This window comes from Nicotiana attenuata, unplaced genomic scaffold, assembly GCF_001879085.1.
Source record: "Nicotiana attenuata strain UT unplaced genomic scaffold, NIATTr2, whole genome shotgun sequence".
NCBI classification, from domain to species: domain Eukaryota; kingdom Viridiplantae; phylum Streptophyta; class Magnoliopsida; order Solanales; family Solanaceae; genus Nicotiana; species Nicotiana attenuata.
In genome coordinates, this window is record NW_017675938.1 from 31,063 (window position 1) to 50,658 (window position 19,596).

Sequence of the window (19,596 nt, forward strand, 5' to 3'; positions counted from 1 at the left end):
CCCCCCCAAATCCTACCTTTAATTCATATAATATAGGTGTAATAATCTATGGATAATCGATAACTAATACCAAAATCAAGTAAAGATCACTAATCCCTTCAATTGTGCTGAAAAGCCTTCCATAAATCGCCTCCAACCGAGCTCCAAAACTTTAAAAATGGGAAATATGACCAAACCCTCGAAATTAATATTCTGTCCAGCAAAATCGCACATGCGGTCACTTAATTGCTTCTGCGGAAAAACAGACAGCATCTGCGATCCCCTCCAAGCGCCCTACCTTCCGCTTCCCAAACCTCATCATACTCTTCATAGGTGATCCTCTGAGTAGAACCTTCTCATCTACCATATGTGCAACATCACTAGCCTTCCTGTCAGCATAACTCTTTTGCCTGGACTACAGTGTACGAAGGCGCTCCTGAATCAACTTTACCTTCTCCAAAGCATCACGTACCAAATCAGTTCCCAACAATCTAGCCTCCCTAGGCTCAAGCCAACAAACCGGAGAAATAAATTGCCTCCCATATAAGGCCTCATAATGAGCCATCTGGATACTCGACTAATAGTTGTTGTTGTAGCGGAACTCTGCTAACGGAAGAAGCTGGTCCCATGAACCTCCAAAATCAATGACACAGGCACGTAACATGTCCTCCAAAATCTAAATAGTGCACTCGGACTGCTCATCCGTCTGGGGATGAAATGTCATACTTAGCTCAACTTGTGTGCCCAACTCACGTTGCACTACTCTCAAACAATGCTATGTAAACTACGTGCCTCGATCCGAGATAATAGACATATGCACACATAAGGGAAAACAATCTCCCGAATATAAATCTTAGCCAGCTGCTCTGAAGAATAGGTAGTCATGACTAGAATGAAGTGTGCAGACTTGGCCAGTCTGTCCACATTGACACACACTCCATCGAATATCTTTAAGGTCCCTGGAAGCCCAACTACAAAATCCGTAGTGATACACTTCCACTAAGCAAACCATTGGGTTTCTGATGCTCATACTTCACATGCTGACAGTTCAAACACCAAGCAACATACTCCACAATATCCCTCTTAATCCTCTGACACCAATAGTGTTGGCTCAAATCATGATACATCTTCGCAAACCCTGAATGTATGGAATACCACGAACTATAGGGCTCCTCAAGGATAAACTCTCGCAACATATCCACATTTGGAACACAGATCCGACCCTGCAGCTTCAATACCCCATCATCTCCAATAGTAACCTCCTTGGCACCGCACTGCATCTTTTTCCTAAGGACAAGCAAGTGGAATCATCATACTGACACGCTTTGATGCGCTCAAATAAGGACAATCGTGATACAACACAAGCGAGAACTTTACTAGACTCCAAAATATCCACCCTTACAAACCAATTGGCTAAAGCCTGAAAATCCAATGTTGACGGTCTCTTCTCGATTGGAATATAAGCAAGACTCCCCGTTCTCTCAGCCTTCCTACTCCTCCCTCCTACATCAACACATATCCAATGCCAATCCGTGAAGCATGACAATATACTATATAAGAACTCGATCCCGAAGGCAAAACCAAAACTGGAGGTGTAGTTAAGGAAGTCTTGAGCTTTTGAAAGCTCTCCTCACACTCATTAGACCACCTGAATGGGGCACCCTTTTGCATCAATTAGTCAATGGGGCTGCTATAGATAAAAACCCCTCCACAAAATGGCGATAATACCCAACTAACCCAAGGAAACTCTATATCTCTATAGAAGTAGACGGTCTGGGCCAACACTAAATTGCCTCAATCTTCTTTGGAGCCCAAGAATGCCACCAAGCCTAACCAAAACTTGCACTTGTAAAAGTTAGCATATAGCTTCTTCTCCTTCAAAGTCTGGAGCACGATCCTCAAATGTTTCTCATGATCCTACCGGCTGCGAGAATACACCAATATATCATCAATGAAGACTATGACAATGGAATCAAGATATGGTTGAAATACGATGTTCATCAAGTGCATATAAGCTGTTGGGGCATCGGCCGACCCAAAAGTCATCACCAAAACCTCATAGTGACCATAGCGGGACCTGAAGCTGTCTTCGGGATATCTAAAGCCCGGATCATCAACTGCTGGTACCCAGTTCTCATATAAATCATCGAGAATAACCTAGCACTCTGAAACTAATCAAATAAATCATTAATACGCAGTAGTAGGTACTTGTTTTTTATAGTAACCTTGTTCAACTGCCTGTAGTCAATGCACATCCTCATAGAGCCATCTTTCTTTTCACATATAGTATCAGTTCACCCCAAGGTGACACACTAGGACTGATGAAACTCCTGTCAAGCAACTATTATAAATGTTCCTTAAACTCCTTCAACTCTACTAGTGCTATGCAAATGGTGGAATAAAGATGGGCTGAGTGCCCGGTACAAAATCAATATCCCTATCGGGTGGCATGCCCAGCAGGTCTACAAGAAACATATCTGGGAACTCTCTCACTACTAGAACTGACTCAACAGTAGGAGTATTATCACTAACATCCCTCACAAAGGCCAAATACGTCGAACACCCCTTCTTAACCATCTGTTTAGCCTTCAAATATGAAATCACTCTATTGGGAGTTTGACTAAGCGAACCCCTCCACTCCAATATAGATAACCCCAACATCACCAATGTCACGATCTTAGCATGACAATTAAGAATAACATGGTACGGGGATAGCCAATCCATACCCAAAATTACCTCAAAATCAACCATACTAAGTAGTACAAGATCGACTCTAGTCTCATAACCCGCAATGGTAACCACAAACGACTGATATACACGATCCACCATAATAAAATCACCCACCGGAGAAGATACATGAACATACATATCTAAAGAATCATGAGGCATATCCATATAATGAGAAAAATAGGATGACATATAGGAGTAAATGGAAACAAGTTCAAACAACACTGAAGCATCCCTCTGGAACACTAAAACAATACATGACTACCGCCTGAGCGACCTCCCCCTTTAGGGCGAACTCGAACTAACTGAGCCCCACCCCTAGCTAGTTATGCGGGTGGTGTAGTTGTTAGTGCTAAAATCATAGGCGGCGATCTCTATGGTGGAACCCTACTCAAAAGTCTGGGGCAATCCCTCTTGAGATGAACCAAGTATCCACACTCAAAATAACCCCTTCTTGGACGAAGCTGATGTACCTGATAATTCGAATAACTACTTATAAAACCCTGAGCAAATGGAGCATGGTAAGAACTCTATGCTGGCAACGCACTGAATGATGACTGAACTGAATGAGCACTGTATGAACTATGGCTAATTGATGAACCACGAGGAATATGATGAGCTGCTTGAGCGAGCCTAAAAGGATGACCTATGTTGTAATATGACTGGCCTCTAGATGAGGCACTACTAAAACAACCTGAACCACGAGGCCTCTTGGCTTCACGCTCGAGCCTGCGAACCTGCTCTAGACGTCTAACAATCTCAACCACCATATCAAACCTAGCATCTGTCTCGGTCTCTCGAGCCAAACTATAATTCAGACCATAGTTGAGGCCATCAATGAACCTCCTGATCTTTTCCCTCTCGGTGGAAACCAACCATACTGATGCACCAAATCCGCGAACCTTATCTCGTACTGGGTCACAATCATACCCTCCTAGCGTAGCTTCTCAAACTCTCTATGCAGCTCATCTCTGTGAGTCTGTGGGAAAAACTTCTCCAAGAAGAGAACTGACAACTCATGCCATAAAAATGATGTTGAGCCAACTCGCCTGCCTGAAGCATAAGTCTGCCATAACCTATAAGTTGTCTATGTCATCTAGAAAGTAGTAAAGGCAACTCCATTGGTGTCCACGCTCACCGTTGTGCATAGAATCCGATGACCCTGATCCAGAAATCCCTAGGCATCCTCCGACTCCCCTCCACTGAACTCGGGAGGGTCAAGGATCTTAAATCTTTCAAACCTCTTTTGCTCTTCACCTGTCATAGGTAGACCAACCTCGGCCTGAGCAGCAATAACTGGCTGAAGTGGTAACACCCTTAGTGTCTAATAACCCCGAGCTAGTTGGTCTAGTGTACATATTGCAGGAGTCTAGGCTTCTCCCCCAGCTTGTGAGGTAGATGGTGCAACCGGTAGCGTACTCTCCTGAGCCAAGATCGTGTACATGCTCAAGATCTGAGCCAAGGCTTCCTGAAGACCATGTATAATCATAGGTACCATCGTGTCTGAGCTAGTCCCACCGGCTCAATAGTAGTGCAAGACCCACCTTGGCTCTAGACTCTCACAGCCCTAATTGGTGGTGTTAGTGGCTGCCCGCCTGATCTAGGTGAACGTGTCCTCACCATCTATGAGAGAATATAAGAGTAAAGGTTCAAACTTCAGAATTTAATAATTCTGCATGACAAGATTACAAGAAAGTGAAGTTTTCCTAACAGTTCGATAGTCACTCGAAGATAAGTAGAGACATCTCTGTACCGATTCGTATGACTCTGATAACAACTTGCCACGATCCAAAACCACCAACTGGCTGTGATGGCGCGTAAATCACTTGCTAGGCAAGACAAGCATAACAAAAACAAAATATAAATACTGAATTAACAGAAATAGTACAAGTCAAAGACCAATTAACATAAACAACAGCGTCGATACAAAAAAAATCCCCTAGTACTGGTAAATACAGAGTCATGAGCTCTAAAATTGAAGTACAAGTCTGAAAAGCTAAATAACAATATTATCGGAAATAAAGACAACAATACAAAATGAAAAGAGATGCCATGACTGCAGTCGATATATAGCTCTACCTTGTCTCTCGGTTGATAACTCAGTAGTAAGACTTAGCTACTACTGTGTTAGACCAACACCTGGATCTGCATAATTAAGTGCAAAGTGTATTATGAGTACAACTGACCTCATGTACGCAGTAATTATCATAATTATCATCGGTGAGGTAATAGAAGCAAGAATTATAAATGATATTCGCTAATCACCTATGCAGTTCATAAATTCAACAAGTACATAATAATAACATGATCAAATCATGAATCACAAAAAAAAATCACCTTGGTTCACGCGATTAAATAATGAACTTTGCTCAATCAAAAATCCAACATATAAAAAACATATGCAAATAAATTAGGTAAACAACTAGGAAGTTGCAAGTAAAGATAAAATGCAATAACCAAATCAATCACTAGCCAGCACTTCCTCAAAATATCAGTAACCGAACAAAACCACTTATTAGTTTTCCTCAAACCACGTGTACACCATCGCGAAGGAACATGAGAGAGTGACTTTGGGGGATAGATCCATATTCACATGTTGCACGGACAACTCACGTGCTAATAATATCAACCGCAAGAATAACTCACGTGTTGTATGGACAACTCACATGCTAATAATATCAGTATATGGATCTGCACGGACAAATCGCGTATTGCAAGCAAAACACACGTGCTAACAATCACAATCCGCCCGGCATGGTCACAGGCTACTAGTCCAAATCCATATCACACAGAAAGTAGATATACAATAATACATGTACATGATCAATGAACATCAAGTTTCACACTCCTAGACTAGTATAAAATACATGCTAAGGTGTATGCATGTGCAAATTGTGCTACCATAGCTCAATCCGGCAAATATATTACGAAAATAGCAATTATCAGGTTCAATCATGAGAGTAACCTCAATACAACCTCAAATATGGTACATATAGCTCACAAAAAGGGGGTACAGATAGGCGAGAGAACACAGCATGAAGCTTAGCAATCAACACAAGGCATATCATAGCCTAAACACTACCCTGAGCATGAATCAGTACTCCGGTGCACGCACATGCGCTCAACCCCACACATGTGCGCCACCTATAGCGTGTAGCTATCATAAATAACTCAAGAAACGGGTACCTCAATCAAGTTTAGGTAAGATACTTACCTTAAAAAAGCCAAATCAATACTCTAACAAGCCCTTCCCGTGTGAATCAACCTCCAGACGGCTCGAATCTAGCCAAAATAGCTTAATATCATTAATAAAAGCCATAGGAAACAATTCCATGTGATAAAGCTAAGATCATGAGTCTATTATACAAAGTCAACCCCTGGCTCGTACCCCGGAACCTGATAAAACTCAAAATTTTCAAACACTCTTTCCGATACGAGTCCAAATATATGTATTTCATTCAATTTCAACCTCAAATCGACCTGCAAGTCATCGCATTTCACTCTCCAAAATCATAGTAAAAAAATCCTCCAATTCCCACTTTTATTTATATAATTTAGGTAATAATCTATCGATAATCAATAACAAACACCAAAATTTAGTAAAGATCACTTACCCCTTTAATTGTGATAAAAAGCCTACTAAAAATTGCCTCCAACCGAGCTCCACAACTCCAAAAATGGGGAAAATGACCAAACCCTCAATATTAATATTCTGTCTAGGAAAATCGCATATGTCATCACTTAACCTCTTCTGCGGTGCCTCTTCTGCGGAAAAGTGGCCGCATCTGCGATCCCCTCCAAGCACCCTACCTTCTGCTTCTGCGAATCGCCAAGTGCACCTACGCTTCCGCTTCTGCGACCTCTCCTGCGCACCTACACATGTGCACCTGCGCTTCCCAGTCCGCACCTATAGACCCAGCCTTCCCCAGTCACTCTCCGCATCTGCGATCAGCCAGCCGCTTCTGTTGCCTTGCCCCTGCGGCCCATCCATCGCATGTGTGAAAGAATTAGAACTCAGAAACTTTGGCAATGCAAAAAAGCCCAAAAAAGATATGAAACTCATCTAAAACACACCCGAGGTCCCGGGACCCCTTCCAAACATATCAACAAATCCCAAAACATAACATGGACCTACTCGTGGCCAGAGATCACACCAAACATCATCAAAACATTGAATCGCACCTCAATTCAAGCCTAAGAAAGCTAATGAACTTTAAACTTTCAAAAATCGTGTTGAACCATATCAAAACAAGCCGGAATGAACTCATGTGACGACCCGGCCGGTCATTTTGAGAGTATTAGCCCCGACCCTTATTTATTTCTCCCTCTATGTCATTCTATGATTATGTGACTTTCTGGGAAGTTTGGTTTTTGGTTTCGGAGAGAAATGGGACACATAGTCCGTAAAATGGAAGTTTAAGTCGTTGGAATTGACCTTAGTTTGATTTCTGTGAATATGACTCCAAAATAGAGTTTTGATGGTTCCAATAGCTCATTAGGGTGATTTTTATCTTAGGAGCGTGCTCAAATGTTGATTTGGAGGTCCCTAGGTCATTTTGGCGTTAATTGGCGAACGTTAGAAAGTTGGATAATTTTTGGAAAGTTTGACCGGGGTGGACATTTTGATATCGAGGTTGAATTCAGATTCTGGAAGTTGGAATAGGTCCGTAATGTCAATTATGACTTGTGTGCAAAATTTGAGGTCAATTGGACTTGATTTGATAGGTTTCGGCATCGGGTGTAGATGTTTGAAGTTCTAAAGTTTATTACGCTTGAATTGGGGTGTGATTCGTATTTTTAGCATTGTTTGAGGTTATTTGAAGGCTCAACTAAGTTCGTATGATATTTTAGGACTTATTTGTATTATTGGTTGAGGTCCCAGGGGCCTCGGGTGTGATTCGGACCTTGTTTGGCGCATTTCGGGACTTGGAAGGAATTCTAAAGTTGCTAGTTTTTCCAGTTCTGGTGTCCTTCTACGCGTTCGCGAAGATCCTCCCGCAATCGCGTAGAGTAGTCTGAGCTTTGCGAGAATTTTACCCTTCGTGTTTGCGAAGTAGGCCATACATTCGTGAAGGTCCAGGTCCTTATGCACTGCGATCGCGGACGGGGTGCCGCGTTCACGAAGAGGAAAGGCAGCTTGGTTGGGCTCCTGTGTTTGGCCTACGCGTTCACCTAATGGGCTTCGCGATCGCGAAGCTGGTGAATCGTTTCGACGGTGCTCGCGAGTGGACCCTCGCGTTCGCGTAAGAGGGAAATTGGACAGTAGCTTTTTGTGCTTCGCGAACGCGAGGCAATTTCCGCATTCGCGAAGAAGAAATACTTAGGCAGCAGTATTAATTTCAAAAACGAGGGTTTGAACCCATTTTTCATGTTTTGAGCTAGAGACCTCGGATTTGGACGATTCTTGAAGGGATTTTCAAGGAATTTATTGGGGTAAGTGATTTTCGCTGCGTCTTGGTTAAATTCCATATTTATGTCTTCAATTTCATCATTTAATTAGTGATTTGGGGTGGAAAATTAGGGAAAAATGGAAGAAAGTTCTTAGGCCGAATTTTGAGGTTTTGATCGAAATTTTTGTATCGAATTTGAGTAATTTTGGTATGGGTGGACTCGTGGTTGAATGGGTGTTCGTATTTTGTGACTTTTACCCGATTCCAGGACGTGGGCCTAGAATGACTTTTTGAGGAAATTTTTTCAACTCTTGCTAAAATCGTAATTTCATTATATAGAATAGTTTCTTGTAGTTATATTTATAGTATGTAATTAGTTTTTGCTAGATTTGGGCAGTTCGGAGTCAGAAATTCGTGAAAAAGGCATTATTATTGATTGATTGAGCGATATTTGAAGTAAGTGACCTGTCTAACCTTGTGTGGGGAAAATCCCCCTTAGGATTTGGTATTATTGTGATAGTTTGTGATATGTTAGGGACGCGTACACGAGGTGACGAGTGCGTACACAGGCTAAATGCTGAAATTCCGATTTTATCTATGTAGTTTCCTTTTTATGTCTTAACTGAGTTACTCTAGCATGTATATACATCATGTTTAGCCTAATATCATCATGTCTACCTGTCATATCTCTTATTTGCAACTTGTACTACATGTTTAGTTGAACTACCTATTTTCTTGATTCCATATTCCTTGTTTAACTTTGGGATTCTTTACTTGAAATTGTTATCCTTGAAATATCATTGTTCCAATCGTTATGTTTTGGTTTCCGTGATTATTATTGAGATGACTATTTTTGTTGTTGCACGAGATTTCTGCTACACGATTATTATTGTTGCACGAGATTTCTGCTGTACGGTTGTTATTGTTTGCACGGGATTTCTGCCGTGCCGTTGTAATTATTGATACGCATGTGGTGGTATAAGGTCTAGGTGTTAAAACACGGGCAGTGAGATAAGGTGGGCTAGATACGCGTGGCTAGTAGGGGAACTACTAGAAGTTATGCGGTGTGATAAGGTTGGCTAAAACGCGGGATACTATTTCGAGAAAACAATTTTCAAAACAAAACTATAAAGGATCCCGCGGTGATATAAGGAAAGATTGTGAGAGATTTACTTTTGCATTACGAGGCGGTACCTCGGGAGTGCCCCTGTTGGTTTCCTCTGTTTGCTGTGTTGGTTTTTGTTGCCTTTTTTTTAACTTGTAAGATCTTTTCTTTCCTTTCGTGATGTATTTGTCCTTTCTTCATTTCATGTTATTACCTTCAGTAAATTTCTATTGTTTCACTTCTCTGGCATTTCATTATGTTATTATATCTCATGTCTTGTTTTTTAATAATTCCAGTAGGGCCCTGACCTGACCTCGTCACTATTCTACCGAGGTTAGGCTTGGCACTTACTGGGTATCGTTGTAGTGTACTCATACTACACTTATGCACATCTTTTTGTGCAGATCCAGGAACCTCCTACTGGACCCGATATCAATAAGCCAGTGAGTAAGCAGAGACTTCAAGGTATATCAGCGTCCGCATACCTCGGAATCCCCCTCTACCTTTAATATGTTGTTTTTCCTTATCTTCGTTAGACCCCTGATGTATAGAGATATTTAGCATTTCTCTTAGAGCTTGTGACTTATTACCACCGGGTTTTGGGAGTTGTGATTCTCTATGTATTTTACTTGTACATGCCGAGCGGCAGTTTTCAGTTATACATTTATTAATTGATGTTGAGATTTTAGTCGTTATTTCAGTTTCTTTTCTGCATTTGTTAGGCTTACCTAGTCTAAGAGACTAGGTGTCGTCACGACATCTTACGGAGGGAAATTTGGATCATGACACCTCAAATTTTGCGTACAAGTCTCAAATGACACAATAACCTATTCCAACTCCGGGAACCAACATACGAACCCGATATCTACAAAGTCAACTCTCGGTCAAATCAATCAATCTTCCAAACCTTTAACTTTTCTACTTTCACTAATTAGAACCAAATCAACCTAGGGACCTCTAAATCCAAATTTGGGCATATGACTAAGTCCAAAATCACCATATAAATCTATTGGAAGCATCAAAATACGATTCTGGAGCCGTCTACACAAAAGTTAAACTCCAGTTAACTCTTACAACTTAAGCTTACAACCTTGGTACTGAGTGTCCTAGTTCACTTCAAAACCTCTCTGAAACCAAACCAACCACCCCAGCAAGTCCCATAATAACAAATACATATATGAGTATTTGTTAGGAAGGGTGAGTGAGTAGTAGTGGAAGGAAGAAATAAAAGGATAATTGTTGGATTTACTAATTGATGTCATGTGACTATAAAAGAAATAAATTGTTGGTTATGAGAGAGAGAGAGAGAGACAGAGAGAGAGAATTCATAAAGAAAATAAGAAACAATGAAAGGCTTGAGAAAGAAAAAATAATGAAAAATAAGGTGGTTGATTTGTTTTAGAAAGAAGGAGGACAACGGTGTTTAATTGTTAAAAATATTGTGGTGCTCGTAAGATACTTGAGTCACTTTATTCATATGTATCTTACTTGTCCATGACACCTACATTACAACCTTATTAAAGCCCTATATAATCTCAATCCAAAGGCTCTTATATTAGTGGAGAACCCCATGATAGTCAAGATTATGAAAATTTTCTGTAGCTTGAGTTACTTTTTTTGTTAAGTGTGAGCGAATTTTCCAACATCCTTCTTTGTTTTTTATTGATATATTGTGATCTATGGAATTTCACTATATTTGGTGAGAGAACATGGCATAAAAAATATTTATAATTTTGGTTCTTAATAAATGTACATGAGTACGATTAGATATTATTTGAACTCGTGGATTGATCTTGATTATATTCTTGTTTGCCGAAAGTATTCATAATTTTACTTTAAGAAATTGGCCGCTATTTTATTTTGTGTACTTTGCTCGGGCACGAGCAAACGTTCATATGCTACTAGGCATAATCTCATTCTTCTCTACCCTCCTTTTAATATAATATAGATTAGTATTGGCTGAAGGGTGAGGCAGGTAAAGCCACGGCTTAACCCCCACCCCCACCTCCCACCCCCCAATTTTTGGGGACCCCATTTTCACTAGTAATAAGTTTATGAATTAATATTTTTTTTTGAATTGAGTATTTTAAAATAAAAAGTATAAATTTTTAATTTTAGTATATATATATATATATATGGTTAAGATTGAATAATTCGAAGCGTATGAAAATATTTGTGGTTTTCTATTTAGTGGTAAAAGATTAAGGTCAATAGATGATGAGAATTTTAAAAAATATTGTGTTAACCTCGATGATGGTTTAGTCTTATTTTTTGAATTAAAACGTTAATAAAAATAGTACAAGTAGAAGATAAAATTTTAATAGTATATTCAATCAGATAAAAAGACGTGATTCTTTTCTTATATTTTTTATAAACTAATGTTAATAGTTCATGTAACAGTTGTACAAAAAGAAAATCAAAATTAAAATTGATTAAAAATCTTAATTATGATCAACAATGTCTAAAGAGATACTAAATGGATTAATAACATTATCAATAGAAAAAGAATTATTAGAAGAAATAATACAAAAATAACTTTATGTCTAAAAAATTAGGAGAATATACTTCCAAATAAAGATACTATACAGTAATAATTTACTTACATTGGATAAATCGTGTGTACGTAAAACACGTAAAACACTTATAATATTTTGTATTGATTAATTTGATATAAAAATATGTTCTGCAAATAAATTTTTATCGGCCAAACCCACGTTAGACCACTGTGCATATTTTTGTATGCTGTAAATGAGAAAGTACTAACGCAATTTTTGAGGACTAGAAGTTGAGGTTTGGACCACAGATGAAGCACGCGGCTGAAACGGCTGCTGAATGCTGGACGCTAGCCTCAGCCTACCTCTTTCCAAATTCTCCTCATCCTATGAACCTACTACTTGTTTCTGGTCTGGATGCTAATGGCAGATGATATCTACAAGTGCGATAGCATCTACTGAATCCTGCTCAAATCATGTGTATGTACTTGAAATCAAAATCACATATATAATATATTGTGCACACTCCAAACAATTTGTGACGCTTCCTTAACTATTATGATAATATGCTTTTATTACCAAAAAGAAAAATGTAATGATTTTATTTAACTTCCTTTTTCTCCTAATTAATTGCGATCACCCTTAATTTGCCTCTTCACTTCTGCTTTTAATTCTCCACTACTTATTGAACCAACATTGATATTACATTAGTTTAGGGGTTAAAGTATACAAATAGAATCTTGTAACTTAATCTCCTTTTAGTCGGTTAGTTAGTTATCAGTATATATAGAAGTTAGCTTCTTCAGTTAGAACATATCGGTACATTTTCTTCTTTGCAGATATATAAAAATGGCTCCACTTTGAGCTCCATCTCTCTCTCACTTGCTCTTCTAGAACCATCCAATTACCTGCATGTACTCTTACTCTTCTTAGCTGACTGCTCAATATGGTATCAGAGCCTTCCGATTGAGCTCCGGCAACTGATTTCGATCTCCGGTTCAGTGTTCTTATCCATTGACACACTCAATTTTAGAGCTAGGGTTTGTTATTTCTCTCAACTCAGAGTATAATAGCGATTGAAGAAGCAACGAGTGGTGACACAGTGCTAAGTCACAATCATCCTCTGTATTTGCGACCTTCAGATTCGCCAGGTGAACATCTGATTGAATCCAAACTATTAGGCACTAAAAATTACAATTTGTGGTGTCGATCCATGAGAATTGGACTTTTAACGAAGAACATAATCGGATTTATTGACGGCACTTGTCGCAAGGAGAATTTTAGGACAAATCTTCATGATCAATGAGAGAGGTGCAATGCCTTTGTTTTGTCGTGGATTATGAATGCAATAACAAATGAGTTATATAGCAGTGTGGTTTGGATCCTCTGCACACAATGTGTGGAAGGATTTGAAGGAGAGATTCGATAAAAGGAACATATCGCGGATTTACAATTTACTTCAAGAAATTGGTGCCGTAATGCAAGGATTATCACATGTATCAACCTATTATTCTAAGCTCAAGGATCTGTGGGATGAGTATGATGCTAGGGCCCCTACTCCATCATGTCCATGTCCAGAATCGAAGGTGTTTCTAAAGCACATTCAACATCAGCATTTGGTGCATTTCTGAGTGGCCTGAACGAGTCATTTGCCCAAGCAAAAGGCCAAATCACGCTTATGATTCCTACACCTACTATCAATGAGGCCTATGGAATGGTAGTTCAGGATGAGAGTCAACGAGCAAAGACAGTGAATATTAGTGGCTTGGAGATAGGAGCAGCAGCTATGGCATACAACTCAGGACAAGGTTTTCCTAGTGGCTACAAGCAGAAAGCTCAGGTATTATGTGATTATTGCAAATTAAAAGGACACACAAAAGATGTTTGTTACAAGTTGGTAGGTTATCCACCTGACTACAAGCCAAAGAAGAAAACCTTTGGAAGAAACATGGCAGCAGCACACAATGCAAAGGTTGACTATTCAAAAGGACCAACAGACCAAGGAAGTTCTGGAATAGAAACTACAAGGAACTTCTTCACAGAGCAGCAGTATAAACAACTACTTCAACTGCTAAACCAGAACACAACACCTGTTGAAACAGCAGCTCATGCCAAGGTCACAGGTATACCATTATCACTCCTAAGTAAAGCTAAGCAGGATAGGTGGATCATAGACTCAGATGCCACTAACCATATGTTATCTAGTTTGGATTTCTTCACTGACTTTATTGAGATACCTAAAGGAGAAGGTAGGAAAGTGCAGCTGCCAACTGCTGAAACTATTAGGATTACGCACCTAGGATCCTCTAGCATTCTCAATGGTTTACCAATTAAAATTGTCATGTATGTGCCACAGTTTAGGTACAATTTACTGTCTGTTTCACAACTTACAAGGGACATTGGATGCTTCATTGCCTTCTTTCCTTCTTGGTGTGTCTTCCAGGACATTTGCAATGGGAAGGTGAAGGGGATTGGTAAGCTGGAGGAAGGACTCTATGTGTTGTATCTCAAGCAAAACTCAAATCTCAAGTTGCCAATTGGTTTTATTACTTTCGCTTTAGTAATAAATAGAATAAATAGCTCTTTGTGGCATAAAATACTAGGTCACATTCCTTTAGATTCTTTGAAGAGATTACCAGCTTTTCACAACAAGACATTTGTTGACTATAAAGAACACTGTCCAGTATGTCCTTTAGCAAAGCAAACAAGATTACCTTTTCCTATTAGCAACAGTAGATGTGATGTCTTTGGTGACCTTATACATGCTGATGTATGGGGACCCTTGAAGGTTCCAACTTTTGATGGTAAGAGATATTTTCTGACTCTTGTTAATGATTTCAGTAGGTATACATGGATCTGCCTCATGAACACAAAAGATGAATCAGTTGTGGTTTTGAGACACTTTATTTCACTACTAAGAAATAAATTCTCCACTACTCCTAAAACACTAAGAACAGATAATGGAGGAGAGCTTTTTCACAAGCAGTTGACAGCCCTATTGCAATCTGAAGGAATAGTGCATCAAAGCTCCTACCCATACACTCCTCAACAAAATGGAATTGTTAAAAGAAGGCATAGGTACATTTTGGATACTACACGAGCCTTGAGATTCCAAGATGAATTGCCTTTAAAATTCTGGGGTGAGTGTGTTTTAATAGCTGTTTATTTGATCAACAGAGTTCCTTCTAGAATTTTGTCTGGTAAATTACCTTTTGAGCTAGTATTCCACAAAAATGTCACCTTAGATCATCTCATGGTGTTTGGTCGCCTGACCTATGTTGCAAATCTTAAAAGACAACACAAATTCTCACCTAGAGCAGTACCAGCTATATTCTTGGGGTACTCATTGGTGCAAAAGGGTTACATACTCTATGACTTGCACAATAACTGCCCTTTTGTGAGCAGGGATGTTGTCTTCAAGGAAGATGTGTTTCCTTTTCTCCAACACATGAACAGCCCCATGAAGGATCAATAACTTCCTATTGTAACTCCAGCCTATGATTCTGACTCTGATGATCTTGTGTTGCCTCTACCTCACCATTCCATCACATCACAAGACACTTCATCATCTGACTTGGCACACCAGGATGATCTTCAAGGCACTCCACTACATATTCCAACTGTTGCTCTCACTCCACCATATATTCCACTCACTGAAGATCTTCAAGGCAGTTCTACATGTCCTGATGATCTTCTATTTCCAGATGAGTTTCCAAGCAATCCTTCCCATCACACTACTGTAGTTCCATTCCCTGAGGTTCTTCCTTCATCTGTTGCTGATGACTTAACAGCTGCTAAGATCAGAAAATCCACTAGGCCTTCTAGGCCTCCTATATGGATGAATGATTATGTGGTTGGCCAAAATGCTAAAAAAAAGCAAGCCTTGAAATTATCCTATTGCTAATTCTATTAGTTATCAAGCATTGAAGCCTGCCTAAAGTCAATGTCTTGCAGCTTATTCAGTAGAGATTGAACTTAGTTCATTCTCAGAAGCAGCTAAGGATCCTAAATGGGTGTCAGCAATGCATCAAGAACTTCAAGCCTTGGAAGACAACGACACTTAGAGCATAGTTCCTTTACCTCCTAGAAAGAACCCCATTGGATGTAAACGGGTGTTCAAGATCAAACATAAAGCTAATGGAGAGGCTGAAAGATATAAGGCCCTACTTGTGGCTAAGGGATGCACACAACAAGAGGTGTTGGATTATACAGAAACTTTTTCACCTGTAGCAAAAATGGTCACAATCAGGACCATCATTGCCCTAGCTGCACATCATGGTTGGCTTATCTACTAAATGGATGTTCATAATGCCTTCCTTCAGGGTGATCTCTTGGAGGAAGTATACATGACCATTCCTCCCGGTTTCTCTCATACCACTGCAAGGCAGGGGGAGCATTCATATTCTGTTTGCAGACTTCACAAGTCCATATACGGACTCAAACAGGCTTCCAGGAAATGGAATCTTAAGCTCACAGATGCCTTGCATTAAATGGGTTTCACACAAAGTCACTATGATTACTCTCTCTTCAGTAAAAGAAAAGGTTGTAGTCAAGTGCTAGTTCTCATCTATGTAGATGACTTGTTAGTCACTGGTAGTGATGTTATGTTTATTGATAAAACTAGAGCAGATTTACAGAAATTCTTCAAAATGAAAGACCTGGGGGAGCTGAAGTTCTTCCTTGGGATTGAATTTGCAAGATCCTCTAAAGGCATATATATGAGCCAAAGAAAATATGCTTTAGAGTTGATAGCTGAACTTGGTCTAGCAGGATCAAAAACAACTAGTACCCCTCTAGAAGTCAATCAGAAGTTAACTACTATGGAGTTTGACAAAGCAATAACACCTGCTGCTGATAATGATCCTGTTTTGAGAGATGCAAGTGTGTATCAAAGGCTTGTTGGCAGACTGCTATACCTGACAATGACTCGACCAGATATCTCTTATGACGTACAAACACTTAGTCAATTCATGCATGCTCCTAAACAATCACATCTAGATGCTGCCACCAGAGTGGTGAGGTATATTAAGACTTCTCCAGTCCAAGGTCTGTTATTACCGGCAGAAGGAGATGGACAACTATTAGCATATTGTGATGCAGACCGGGGTGCATGTTTGCACACAAGAATGTCTGTTACGACGTATCTAGTATTCTGTGGTGATGCCTTGATTTCTTGGAAGTCGAAGAAACAAGAAATTGTTGCATGAAGCTCAGCAGAAGAAGAATTTCCAAGCATGGCTTCAGCAACGGCAGAGATAGTGTGGCTGACAGGCTTGTTCAATGAACTGGGCTTTGAGATTAAGAGGCCAGTCACCTTGATGTGTGATAGTAAGGCAGCAATACAAATTGCAGCCAATCCTATGTTCCACGAGCGTACAAAACACATAGACATCGATTGTCATTTTATTAGAGAAAAGGTGAAAGCTGGATCTATCAAAACTATGCATGTCAACACTAAGGAGCAGGTTGCATACATTCTAACTAAAGGGCTGGGTAGAACTCAACATGATCATCTACTTGGCAAGCTAGGAGTGAAGAATTTTTTTCTCCCCTTTAGCATGAGGGGAGTATTGAACTAACATAGATAATACATTAGTTTAGGGGTTAAAGTGTGCAAATAGAATCTTTTAACTTAATCTCCTTTTAGTCGGTTAGTTAGTTATCAGTATATATAGATGTTAGCTTCTTCAGTTAGAACAGATCTGTACATTTTCTTCTTTGCAGATATATGAAAATCGCTCCATTTTGAGCTCCATATCTCTCTCACTTGCTCTTCTAGAACCATCCAATTACCTGCATGTACTCTTACTCTTCTTAGCTGACTGCTCAATACTACTACTAGTAAGTATTACTTATTGACATAGTTGCACAGGTCTGACTTTGATCTTTTAATATATAGTGCATAAAAGCAGTAAGCTAGATATTTTTTTGTGTGGAGAATCTTAGCCTTGTCTAGTTCTGTATGTTGGCGAGGAAAGGACACAGGGGCCCACTCATACTTTGTACTTTGATTGGTTGAGCGATTGGGTCGCGCCACGATTTTTTTTTTTTAAAATTCTTATACTCTCCCCGTTCACTTTTATTTGGCACGTTTTGACTTTTCACGTTCCTTAAGAAATAATAAATGAAAAGTATAATTTACCATGGTATCCATATTAATTAATTGTTGCATATTTTAGTGGATTTGAGAAAGTGATTTGAAATGAATAATAAATACTGTGGGTATAACATAGAAAAAGAATTCGTCTTCTATTGATATGCGTAAACTGACGAGTAAAAAGGAAAATATAGTTTTAGTATACATGCCAAGTAAAAGTGAACGGAGGGAGTATACCATAGTGACATCCAATTTCATAATAGTCTATCTTCCATCTCAAAATTAATGATGGTGCAAAAATTGTTAATCTTGAAAAGTAGAAGTTCGTGATTGCGAATTGTAGGATTCCTACTATTATACCGTCCAACGAGATTATCTTAAACTTTCATATCATCATAAACACCCATCAGCTCTCACTGGTTCCCCTGAACAAAAGAGAACTAGGAAAAAACGAATTTTGAAAACATAGAAAGAAAATGCACATTTCTTTTGTATATTTATAAATTCTAAACAATAGGCAACACGATGTTAATCAAGTTATTCGCGATTCCTCGAGCAACATGCCCTGGACTGGCTGTGTTCAGATTCAGAAAGCCTATAACGAGTATATATTTCTCAAGTTATAGGCCTTAGGCTTTAGATCATCACTTATCACTTTTAGGATTACTCGCAGATTTAGCAAGGTTAAACTGAAACAAATCGAGGGAGAAAGAGAGAGAAGGCATGTATATATCTTTTGGGTGACATGATTAATTTAACTTAAACTGAAACAAATCGAGGGAGAGAGGGGGGGAGGGGCTTGCCCCAAAAATAGAGTTTAACTTATATACACTTGTTACACTATCTTAAGATTAATTTAACTTGCATTAGTTTCAACATATAAAAATTTCACTTTTTTTTCGAGAAGTGTTGCATGTGTATATCTTTTGGGTGACATGACATAGAAAAAATTTATTATAAGTTTAGGCTTGTTTACCCTAAAATCGGACAACAACTGAATTTATACACGGTTTTAAGGATACGTGACATAACTTGGTAAAAATTAAGAAGAATAATTAATATTGAGATTGACGATAAAAAAAAATAAATGTAAACCACACAAATTGAATAGCTTTGGCCCTCGAGCTCAGTCGCCCTTGAACCAAAAGATGTTTCAACTAACTTATGAATAGAGTAACAAGATAATGAAAGCTAGAAAATGACAGTATATTGCTTTGTATAGCGTAAGTATGATGTGTTTTACAAATAATCAGACCCCCTTTATATAGTAGGGGAGTCCTGCTCGTGATACAGTTCTATATGATTAGCTACTCATGATTAGCTAATTAATCGGCATCTTCTTGATACATGCCGGAATTTTCGCCATGAACCTCGCCCGATTGTGGATATTTCATCTTTCCGTAATTTGGCTCAGTGAGTTTTCCTCGATGTTGCTCGATCTCTATCTTGCTTGATCTCGATCTTGGCCGATCTCGATCTTGATCCGTCTCTGGGTCACCAGCTCGACGATCTATCTTTGCACAATGGTTCGATATAACATGAGGTCGAACTTTGAACTATCTTATTTCAATCTCAATTAGTCACACAAAGGGCAAGCTCGGTTTTGATAGTATACAGATATTCCCCTCGTTTCTCGGAGAGAAGATGACGAGAAATAATATGAACTTCTGAGCCCCATCTCGATGGGCCATGACGTAGGCGACGAACGTCACTGATACGCCCGATTATGATGTAAGCAACAAATGGACATTGAAACGTCCCGTCGGTCCAGTTACCAAGGTATTAAATGCTTGTCAGTTGCTGGTC

At 39.2% G+C, this 19,596-nt stretch overlaps 2 protein-coding genes across 2 annotated transcripts; both read left to right on the forward strand.

The window, feature by feature from the left end:
- The first annotated feature begins 13,257 nt into the window (after positions 1-13,257).
- On the forward strand, positions 13,258-16,183 carry LOC109220594. Its single transcript, XM_019385053.1, has 3 exons — positions 13,258-15,052; positions 15,188-15,546; positions 16,016-16,183. Exons 1-3 carry the CDS (start codon positions 13,258-13,260, stop codon positions 16,181-16,183), a joined length of 2,322 nt encoding a protein of 773 aa, XP_019240598.1.
- On the forward strand, positions 16,184-16,900 carry LOC109220595 (uncharacterized mitochondrial protein AtMg00810-like). The gene has a single exon (XM_019385054.1). The coding sequence runs from the start codon at positions 16,184-16,186 to the stop codon at positions 16,898-16,900; it is 717 nt and encodes a 238-aa protein (XP_019240599.1).
- The last annotated feature ends 2,696 nt before the right edge of the window (positions 16,901-19,596 follow it).